The sequence below is a fragment of the Temnothorax nylanderi genome, unplaced genomic scaffold (assembly GCF_030848795.1).
Source record: "Temnothorax nylanderi isolate EJ_2023f unplaced genomic scaffold, tnyl_v1.0 TNYL_tig0139_pilon, whole genome shotgun sequence".
NCBI lineage: Eukaryota > Metazoa > Arthropoda > Insecta > Hymenoptera > Formicidae > Temnothorax > Temnothorax nylanderi.
Window position 1 is genome coordinate 297456 of NW_027249201.1, and position 12513 is coordinate 309968.

General features: G+C 30.9%; 1 protein-coding gene across 9 annotated transcripts in view; it reads right to left on the reverse strand.

The window, feature by feature from the left end:
- Window positions 1–12513, reverse strand: part of Tomosyn (syntaxin-binding protein tomosyn) — a 39892-nt gene that overhangs the window by 10551 nt on the left and 16828 nt on the right. For 3 of the 9 annotated variants that reach the window (XM_071714324.1, XM_071714322.1, XM_071714326.1), the window contains 2 exons: window positions 5184–5483; window positions 4223–4750 (listed from right to left, as the gene is read on the reverse strand). The exons of 1 other annotated variant lie outside the window; for it this stretch is intronic. In XM_071714324.1, the coding sequence (XP_071570425.1) occupies window positions 4223–4750; window positions 5184–5483 (828 nt within the window). Of the gene's footprint in view, window positions 1–1719; window positions 1768–4222; window positions 4751–5183; window positions 5484–8879; window positions 8910–12513 lie in introns of all 9 variants that reach the window. 5 more of the 9 variants (XM_071714323.1, XM_071714328.1, XM_071714327.1 and 2 more) reach the window with 5 other exon arrangements.

The following is a 12513-nucleotide window of genomic DNA, read 5'->3' on the forward strand; positions in this document are numbered from 1 at the left end:
CGTGGAAAATGAATTTTCATATTCGTTTTTAATTTTCGCTTGCCAGATTGTTGTATCACACGGGCAAATATTTGCACATTATTTTATTATTTATATTCACTTTTTATAAAACGTATAGAATTATATATAAATATATATACTAGTCAAACAAGATAAAAAAATACTTTTTATCATAATATTGATTAACTTAGAAAGTAAATGGAACTGAAACGATCATACAAGCTTAATAGAAATATTGAAAATATTAAATACTAAATAATATCAAACGAAACAGTGTAGAAATGTATTATCTGTAACGGTATCATGTTTAAGAATATTTAAGCAAATTTATTTAAATATTACAATTGATATCGGTATAGAACGTGCTAAAACGTAAATCGTCTAAACGTTTTTATAAATTTAAATATATAAATTTGAATTCCCACCCTACAATCGAAGAGAATCAAGCTATAAATAATAAATAATGTATCAATAAAACTAAACCAATAAGCTGAGAATCGCTGGCGGGAGAAATGCTGATCGACAATGCGATTACTCTTTCTCCCTTGTTTGCCTCAACTATTAAATGATGCATATACGCGATATCGTTTTAATAAAGAAATCTCATTTGCCTCCTCGTTGAAAGGTTCTTATATACATCGTTCGCGATAACATATCGAAAAACGCTCTTCTCACATTGTTTCGATAGCAATGACACAAAAACGTATCTTCATCTCAAGCAGATGCTGCATGACACTACTTGGGAAGCGATATAACTCGTCAGAGCCGATCGTCAGGTCGGAATAGCGTGATGAAAGTGGACATTTGTGCGTATGACACAATCGCAGCATATCGGGAGTTTCATTAGACAGGAAAATCAAAAAATCGACACTTCTCTCTTCCACCTCTCTGCGACTCTGCGTTCCGTCATGCGGAAATGAACGACAGAGATCCCTCGATAAAGACCGAACCAAAAACACTTCCGTTCAGTTCGATTGGACTTTGTCTCGACTATCCGAGACTTGTGTCGAGCAAGCTCGATATAATAGTTCATTGTTGCTGTCTGCACTGGGGCTGACATCACGGAAGATCTTGGCGAGAGGAAAATGTAACGATAAACAACCTGCTCGTGTTGTACACCTCGTGCTTGGTTGCTCGCTATGTGGAATATATATCAGCATATTATGCAGAGTCCTCTATAGCAGTCAGTCAATGTCGAGATACAAATTTGAAATAAAAATTTGAATACACTCGCAAAAGCGTCCTGTCAAGAGCGTCTTATAACAAGCGCCTTAATATAATTTAATAATAAAGATGACCTCTTGTGTCCCGTTGTCATTGATGATGCGACGACCATCAGTGTTATTATTATTATTACTATTGCTATTTGCGTGCAAACCATCGAAAAAATTTCCAAAAGCTTTGAAAGCAATGTTATACCGAGAGAAAGGTGTCTGGATAATATAAGAAGTTGGAAAATAAGAAGAGAGAGAGAGAAATCAATAGTGATTCTACATGTAGATTTGAAGGCAAGTGGATGTATACGCTCGATGTTAATAGTTCACGAATAGAATCCGATCTCTGGATTACCATGACCGAGCTATAGGACGACAAGAACTCTCTGCCTATTAATTTGTAATGTGTATTCGTAACATCTTGACTGAGATCTCGGTACTCAAGGAGTGTACTTTTCTCTCGGTGATAAGAACAACTGCCAAAAATATGAAAAACCTTGTTTTTACCTGAATCGACCTTGCTGTCGGGGAAGACCGCAAAATTGATTTGAACCTGAAAAAGTGTTAAAGTAGAATCTCTTCAAATTCGTATTTGCAGTGTAGTATTGTGAATGGAGGACTTGGCGCCGGTACGGACAGGTTCGCGTTATCTCCTGTTGATATTTCCGCGAGAGTGAGAGGGGGGGAGAGGGGTCTTTCCCACATTTTGCGAGCATATAAGAACAATGTTTACAAGTAGCCATAAAACTTGGAATGGAGTTGACACAAATGGATACCAAGACCAAATGGGAGGCGATGCACTTTCAAAATATCTACTATGCATTCCAGGTACTGGTAACCTAGGGGGTGGGAATACTAGAAATCTTAAGTGATACGGCTTTTTTTCCGACCTATTGACCTATTGACCTATCGACCAGAGCGGTTGCAAACTAAGAGTGATTCGGCAGGATAATGGCTTTAAGAAAAGGCAGTCGATGCAGTTTAGTGAAGCGTTGACATCCTTTAAAATGTATTCTTCTGAAAATAGTATATCAGAGACGTATATTTTTACGGATATAAATTCAACGTACAATAACGTAGACATGTGTTTGCGCCCGAAGAACTTTTGCCCGCGTATCTTACAATTAGGCGTAATTTACCACAGCCTGTCCCAATAAATTCATAGCTCTGCCTTCACAGTTAGACCAACGAAACTTGCAATATTATGCTGAATTGTGACACTGACTTTGTTATTTAAACGATAGACCGTGAACACTTTATAGTTTAGAGTGTAATCTGGCACCCTCTGATCCAAATCAGGAATGCATTTTAAAGAATTATCATTTTCAACATAAATCGAGCGTATTGTATTGTCCTCTAGCGGGGAAATTGTCTGCACTCTTCTATAAATTATCAGGCCTTTTCTTCATAATCGAAGAAACGTCGACACACTTCGGACGTGCCTAATCGTAATGTATCGATGAACTTATTGACTGACCATTATATTAGACTCTACATTTTGCGTGACCAGATTTCACATCAGTCTCTCATTCCACATAACTATAAAATATTTGCGTTACAAGAAATATCTAACAATTTTATTTCATGTTTTAATCTCACGATCGATGATATCTACAATATATTTCTGCTATCAAGTTCTTGCAAAAACCTGTTTTAAAGAGCTACAGTCGTGAATTATCATCCTTTCGTTCTATCGATATTTAATATTGAAAAATAAATACTCACGGAAATCAAATTTAAATAAATATATATTTAAATAGATGTGCATATGATAATTTTGTATAAGTCATCATTTTCACATTGCACATGTTGAAATATATGAAACACATGCTTTTCAAATACACGATAAACGTAAAATAAATTGCTACCGTCAATCATTTTCTCTCGTTTAATGGCGTATAGGAATCAATCAAAATCATGTATCAACAGTATTTCAATTGCATTATAATTGCGTTGCTATCTCATCAATATGCACTGCATTAGACATGCAATAAATATAGTATACTAATAACGGATAACTATGGAAATTTGCAAGCTATTTTACTCAATTTTAGGTATATGCGAGCATATTATTAGATTTATGTGATCTATATAGAGTCCAAAAAGTTCTAAAAGTTCTTGCCATTAATATTTAATATTTATTTGTGTTTAACTAAAACTAATCTATCGTTTATAAAGTTTAGAGTTGTCAACAATTATTGCAAGGATTTTCTTGCAAGAGTACATATATATTAGAAGCTCATTGTCACCTGCGTATTGACTGATTCATCTAAACATTAACTGTTTCACATAAACCTTTGTGATGATAGCATGTTATAATGAAAACCAATATTGGGTAATGTAAAATAATTTCATGTTTTTCACAAAATTGCACAAAAAAAACATTTATTCTATATAATTAATAATCAAATTGGAAAATATCTACATTTAATATTCCAACAATATAAAACTCGATAATAATAACAACAAATCCTTGAGTTAAATTTTGAGAAAAAGAAAACGATAATATAATATAATAGAATAAATTTACTTTGTTTGCTTTGATTGAATTAATATCGAGTGAAGTTTCAATACGCGAAATTACACATCGGTACTCGAATTGATTAATTTTAAAATCACTCATTAATTTATTGCGATAAAATTTACCCAATTTTGGCGGAGATGCAGTTAGTGTGAGTTGTGTTAACGTTTCCTCTGGAAATAATTTTGAACGCATCTAAGAGCATCCTAGGCTTTGTGTTAAAAAAAAAAGAGGCAGAAGCACGTCCAGGGCCAGCCGAGCTCTCTCTCTATGGTTAGTCTACACCCACCACATGTTCTCAGTCACAGATACAAATGCAATTTCATTGTTAATCGCACGCTTCCCGATCGAGGAAGGCTTCGATTGTTAGTAAGATTAATTACACGCACACATTCACATTTAAAGTGAAAAATCTAACGAAGTAATATATCTCTAAGGACACACGGACGACACATAACGCTCTTCTACGTTAAATGTATAAACACTTACTGAATCTTCTTATAAGATTGCCGGTGAATGATTCGGAGGTAGCTCTCTCGGAAGTACTCTCCTCGCATCTTAGGTCACAAACGGTCGGCTCGTTCTTGGAAAATTTTAGATTCGGCACCGAGAGCAAACGACCCTCTCTCTTCGCCTGTTTGATCTTGGCGATATATTTCAATCTCGGCGGTTTTAGCTCGTGTTCGGGCAAAGACAGATTCATCGGTCTTACTGCCTCGGTTTTTATGCCGATATTGTCATTGCTCATTATCGTTTTCTCGTTCTCAGTCTCCGTTGGGCTTCTAGCCTCTTGGATGTCTTGCTTCCTGTCATCGGTCTGAGGACTCTCGCGTCCAGGAGACTGGCTCTCCGGCGACAGCGAGGACTCAGAGTCAACGCTTTCGACCGGCGATAGTGAACGACTCGTGCTGGCCGCTTCGTTGACATTGCAGTAAAACGTGGAAGACTTTTGACTACCAGTATCGCCGCCTATCTGCTGGCATTGGGGTACTTGCATGAGCCCCGATGACGAGCTCTTTCGGAAACATAAATATGTACATTGTAAAACGATATTAAATTTATATAAAAAAGCAGGAATATAATTTTACTAATAAAAAAAAGCAATTTCCGACATAAGCGCTCAAGACTAATTTTTTTACACAAGTTTTTTTTATAATTAAGTGTGATCTCATGTAATGTAAGATTAAATATCTTTTTCATAAACTTATAAGTCAAACAGGAAAGAAACATTGCCTTTACGCCGATCTATTATACTTATAAGAATAAGAATATAAACAATGCAGAGATATGAGAATGCAATGGCTGAATTGTAAGCTAGCGCTAAAAACGTTGTGAGATATTTCGCGTAGACCACATAGTAACAATAGAATGTAGAAACAATAGAAATACGTAAAATTATTGACGGCATAAAGAACGATAAGCACGTATTAAAAAAAACATACAAGTACCCCATTCTGAGAAGACACCGAGGATGGTGTAAAAGTATTTTTGATCTTCAGATCAACCTTGCTTAGTTGTCTCTTGAGACTAAATCCTTTCCAACCTTGGCTTTTCTGACACTCGTCACCGTTAGGAATGTTACCCGCTTTATTGGATTCGTTTGTGGTTTCCTCCACGCTCGGTTTATCGCTACTGTTTCCAGTTTGACTCTCATTGCGAGGGCACTGTTGCTGTTGCTGTACTTGTTGGATCGAATCCGCTACCCTTGTAACTACTGGCTCGAATTCCATCGCGGATTCTCGCTGGCTCTGATGGATTTAAGATGTTGGGCTTTGCACAATCAATCAGTTCGTAGGTAAAAAAAAATGGTATATACATTAGACCTAATTCTAAGAACGGGCGGTTAAAAATGTCTTTATGCAATTTTTTCGCGTTCGTGTTCCGTAAGTGTCCACTAGTGGTGTAGACTAATCCCTTATTAATCGTGCTGTCGTACGATCTGCCGTGTCTGTGAAAAACGCGTGAAGTAGAAACATGCCTTCTAGATTCTAAGCATAATATCAAATAATTCAAAACTGAAAGCTATCGCAAACGTATGGTCACTTGTCACTTCCCAGGCTCGTGAAAAACTTGAACCGAAGAGTGCAGACAGGACAGTGATGAGATTCAGGGTTTTCTTTTTTTGTGTGTGTGTGTATAAATCTGCCTGCCTATAAGATAGATGCCTAAAATGCCTAAGATGCTCGTAGAGACGTAGGCCTTCGATATCGCTAATCAATGAAATATCGTAATGTATCATTGTATAAATGAAGATTATGTCAAACTTATATCACGCTTTTTTAACGATTATTCGCAATGAATAAACTTTTGAGACACATGTAGAGTATTTCAGAATTATTGGCATTTCTTTGAATCGTTATCGAGCATTGAATTCCAATTTGGATAATGAACGATCAAAACCAATTGATTAAAGAGTGTTGTGAATACATATGTATACACGGATATTCAAAAATATCGCACATTGTTATTACGCCTGATATATGATTCATAAATGAAAAAAAAATACAGTTAATTGTACTGGCATCTTCATGCATATATGAATTATTAATAGTCTTTGCTGAGGGTGTCTGCAATTTTCTCGATAAGAGAACAATATGAAATAGCAAATATTGACTTTCGGCGAACATTACAATTCCCTGGAAAGGAAAATCCCTAATTTATGAAAAATATAATATAAAACCAGCTTATACGTAGTCGAATTAACATACACATTTCATATCTGTGTGCAAATTACAAATCTTATCTACATGTTCGTGTAAAACAAATAAAAAGAAAACCAACAAAATTATACATATATATAACCAACAAAATATTTTATATACACATTATATATATATATATATATATATATATAATATTTTGTTGGTTATATACATATATATACTAACATTTATATGTACTAAGCATGCGAGTACACATATGTAAATATTGCTGGAAGGTAACTGGATACTGTCTTCATAAAATAGCTCTGCGAACAGTTGTACCATTTGTTCGATAATAATTCTCGCTCGATTTGCTTTAAACATACATGAAAAGTTAGAGATGATCTTAAACAATGTGCTATATAATGTATGCATTACATCAGTAAGATGACAGTACTAGGCGTTGATAAAAGTAGAACAAGCATATACAAAAATGTTACATGTCTATTATTACATGTCAAATTATTTTATGGTAATAATTGGATATTGCAAGTATTTGTACGGTTTAACAAATTTACTTTCACAACTAATACGGGAATTGAAGTTAATTTTTAGCAATATTCACAAAATTTTAATCCACAAAACGAAATATACAATGATTTAATTTGGTCCAGTATCAAAGTGTGAATATGATTTGCTAAAATCGTATTGTTATTTACTTATTAACAATTAATTTAATTGTCGTATTGGAAATGATTACCTACAATATTAAGGGGGTTAAAGAGAATCAGAAATGTTAAGAATTGCGTAAAATTAAAAATAGGTATAAACTTTTTTTGAATAATGTCAGCATCTGAATTTTTTTAGATTTCTTCAAATTTTCGTTATCAAAACATGTATTTAATCGAAATTTACTTAAATAGGATAAGGAAAATTCAGCACAATATAGATAGATTTCTTTTATGTTACATCTTAAGTATGTTGGCTTCAAGTGCTTTTAGTATAAAATATATATAGAAAATTACGTGACGTAAAAGTGATATTGAAAAATCTAGAATTTTGTCACAAATGTTCTCAAAAACTAACCGGTGAAAAAATGTAAAAAAATTCACATGCTGATATTATTTATAAAAGAGCTTATGTTTTAAATTTTGTGCAATTCTTAACATTTCTGATTCTCCTTACAACTTCCTTAAATGACGAAGCTTCTACTTTCAGTATTCATTACCTAATCATACGAAAACATAATAAAATGTTCTATTTTACTTGTAACATTTGTGTATCGACATATCTTTAATCACCTGCTAGATATTTCATCAATAATTGTGCAATGCTGACATTTACTGATGTGATATACATATGTAGCTGAAACATGTTATAATTATTATTCCACAAACACGTTTTGTTCGTACTAATAAATTATTGTACAGACACTAAAAATATTTCTTTATAAAAATATTTGTTTTATATTATCTAAAATGACGAATTTCTGCTATCTAACATCGTACTACTATCAACATTACGATAAGACAAATATAATACAAATTTTTAAATTCTGTTACTAAATTAACATAATAGTTAACATAACAGTATAACAAACATCAAAATTAGCTTCAACTGCTGCGCGAATCAAATTAAATGTATAAAGAAAGGATACCCATCTAAACGCGCCATTTAATAGTGAGATCTTAATACTTCTTAATAACATTTAATAATCCTTCTTCATAACATTTTAACTTTTTAAACATATTTTCCTAAATACTTGATATACGATGCTTTGTCATCTCAATGACATCCCAAATTGGACACTTGACATAATTTTTTGTCGTATAACACATCATACATAGATACATAAATTACATGAACATTGCAAATGTTTCACGTAAGATTTATGTTGTACATTTATATTTCTCATGCATTATTGTGTTATGTTAATAATTTCTAATAATATATATTATATGACAAACGTTTACGAACAATGTTGTAAATTTTTATAAATAATGTAATATATGTACATATATGTTGCATTCATTTTTTACAAAGTAACATTTAGTTTTTCAAAGCAAATTAATTATAAATTATAATGTCAATATTATTAATTACATTTATATTATTTCTATGATCATAGTTATAAATACTTTGAGTTTACATTTTTGTATCAAGTCTATGCACATGCACAGATTCCATCAAATGTTTATATGAGAATTGTTGTTATCCTTATTATGTACTAACTAAATAACTAATGTTAAGTAACTAATGTTTCTAGTTCTGCTTTTCTACTTTTCCATTTGTCCATCTGTACTCAGTTACTACATTCAACATCTTATTATCTAATAACAGATTAAATAATAAAAACCAAACCTTGTATTATCAATTGCTATCTACTCAAATGATACAATAATACAATATAAAAACCCAATATTCTATATTAGTTAACAGAGTAACATCGTACAATAAGAAAACATAACACAATTTCTTCAACAGAAATATATTTGATCTTACTTGCTTCAATGGTAGACACATAGTAGTTAGCTAAACATTAAATGCAAAATATATATGTGAGTACAATAGAAAAAATTGGTACTCTTTTATATATGAAATCACGTAAAGAAGAAAGAGAATTTAATACATATTTGTTAGAGACAATTTTTAACACTAACACAAATTTTTTATAATGAAATATAATATGTTTTATATACTAATATATGTTTTATAATATTTTACATGTATGCATTTTGAGAGACATACATTTTCTTAAATATCTTTAACATCTTGCCACAATAATAATGTGTAAAAAAAAATAAGAAAACAGTAGGCTAACGATACGAGCTAAAGAAAATATGTAATATTGATTTATATTATAGTGTATTCACAAATAGTAAGGAAAAAATAATGTAAACATTTCGACTATACTTAGTTTTCCGTACATCAAGTGAATACATAGAATAAGATTAAATTAAAAAATAATCATAACAGAATAAATAAATTAACAATAAAAATAAGTTAATATTACCACAAAACATAAACACGTTAAGAATTTATTGCATATTATATAACGAGCCTAATTTTCTATTATTAAGAAAACTCACATCTCTCCCATTATAATTTATAAAGAAAATCTTTGCCACATGGAAAATGACAAGTTTGACCAATAGTTGTCGATATATAAGATCATTTTTTATAATAGAGAAATTTCTTGTAATGGGTTTCTTTAAATGTATTTTCATTACATTTAATAAAGATTACGTTGTTTAAGTCATCTGGTAAAGAAATGTTCAATATATTGAAAATAGAAATTATTCTTCCACGGTACAACTGCTCAAATTTTGTCAGATATATTTAAAATGACATGATCATCTTATTTTTCTGTATTATTGTCTAATATTAACTGATGAAAATGTGCTAAGCATAAGAGTTTAGAACTCTTGAATATTTTTCATATTAATAAATTTATTTAAGCTTACATATATTAAAGTATCAAAAAGTAATGAGGTTAAAAAAATATTCTGCATGTAATTTGTTTACTACAACATATACGGTGAGTGCAAAAAGTATTCGTACTATGGAAATTTTTATTTAAAAAAAGCTTTATTTGTAGAAAATAAACACTAATTAGCAATTTATTAACAAAGAACACAATAGATGATATATTTCTTAAAATTATTTTAACAAAAAATATAATAAAATAAATGTATCATTCTAATAATAAACAAAAATAAGAAGAATTATATTATTTTAGTACACAAAAAGTATTTTGGCACTAATCATAGCCTGTAATCTTCGATGCATCAATTACACTAGGTTTCGCGTGGTGATTGGTGAAATAGATTCCCATTCTTCTTAAAGAGATTTTTAAGTCTTTTCGCTTCGAAATTTCTCTTTTCCTAATAGCATTTTCAAGAATACTCCATAAATGTTCAATAGAGTTGAGATCCGGTGACTGCGGAGATGTATGCAATTGTTTTGGTACATTATATAGAAGCCATTGCTTCGTGTTGTAAGCTGAATGAAGCTTCGGATCATTGTCATGTTGAAAAATATTATCGGCAATTCCTACCTATCATGAAGATTTTTTTTCAAAATCTCAATTTTCAAAATCTCTACATTTTATGGTCCATAATACCATTAATAATATGTAAATTGCTGACCCTTGCTGCATTCTCAAACAAGCACGGAACCACCACCGTATTTAACTGTGGGTATGAGATTTTTTGGATCGGGTTCTGTATTCTTTTTTCGCCACACCATATGTCAGATCCAAAAATATAAAATTTACTTTCGTCTGAGAAAATTACACAGTATTCCAATATTCTTCAGTTTTATTAAGATGTTGTTTCGCGAACTCTAATCGTTTACTGCGATTGCTCGCATTTACCCAGAATTTTTTCCTAGCAACACGGCTATAATACCCATTCTCGCAGCACACATTTCGAACCGAATTAGTAGAAACGTGTACCCCACGATTTTCAAGTGCCGCTGTAATCTTTGGGGCACTTGTTTTTGGGTCTATCTTAATTTGACGGATTATAAAACGTTTATCGGTCTCACTTAAGACTCGTGGCCGACCACTTCTCGGCTTATTTTTCACTATTTTCCTTTCACAAAAACGATCAGTTATCGATTGAATTGTCGATCGGGGTTTTTCGACAAGCTGAGCAATTTCTCGAAGAGATTTACATTGATTATGTAATTTAATAATAATTTTTCGCTCTCCTTCGTTTGCCTCTCTGCTTTTGCAACCCAGCCTTTGCTTCAATAATGCAGTAAGACTGATATTATTTGCTCTTCAAAAGCCATAATAAGGGGAAGCATAGACCTTCTGTCTAATGTAAACAAAACAGCTCCGCGAAAATAACCGTATTCACGACCTTGCAAATTAAATTTTTCAACTGTACAAAAACTCTTTTTGCGCCTTCAAAAACACTATTTTTCCTATTGTTTTGGAGTATAAAATGTTATAATTTATAAGTTTTGTTTTTAAGGTATTGTTAAGAGAGACTTTATAATGTAAAAAAAATTTTTGTTTATAAATTATTATTACACAAAAATAAACTATTTTCTGTGAAAATTCATAGTGTACGAATACTTTTTGCACTCACTGTAGAAAAAATCTGAATATCTAAGAATTTTATATGGATTAATGCAATCAGTATTTAATATTTCATTCACATAATTGTAGTTTAAATAAAGTTTAAATACCATATATTGCAAGTAATATTTTTTACTTTTGATTCAAAATTAAGTGCAAATACTTTACATCTAATATACTTCTAAGATATTTAGGAAAATATTAGTTATATTTAGCAATAAAAAAATTAATAATTAAAGAATTAAATAATAAGCTAAAACTAATTTGTACATACTAAGGAGTATATGATCTAATAACATGTCTTAAAATCACATTTGTAAACCATTGTAAATAGCACTTTAATGTTATTAAAATTTGATGGAACACATATTTTTTAATTATTTAAAAACAATTTTTGATTATTTATTAAAAGATAGCTTTGTTATCTTTATTAGAAGTTATTAAGATATCGTACTTTAAATTTTAATTAAAATACTTTTTACTGTAATCACTTTTGGTTAAAAAATATATTACTGTTCGCGCGTACTAGAATGCGAATGGATACTTTACCTTTTTGTTGCCAACATTTATTTCGCTTTATAATATATTTAAAAATGTTTTTAAAAGCGAGATTATATATATTTTTAGCAAATTATGCTGTAATGTATAAAATTACAGGAAGAATTTTGTAGCATAATAAAGAATTAAATTATAGAAAGATTCCTCAGACAAAATTAGATTCGTAAATTACATAAAAATCTTTAAGTCATTACTTTTTATTAAGAAACAATGTGTCGCACTATGCAAATAAATAAAATAGAATTTAGATAGTTCTTATACATACGCACACATGTCATATGATGATTGGTTTTTTTTTCCAAAAACATATTTCGGGACAGTAATTTATATTTACAGAATTGAAAACAACATGTTTCATTCAATCACGAAACTTTAAATCGCGATATTTTTTCACATAATTGTAGCAATTAAGTAACTTATGTGACATTTTGTAATCATGCAATAAAAAATTAATGTTGGCATTTAGAGAAAGCAGAATACAAAATGTAA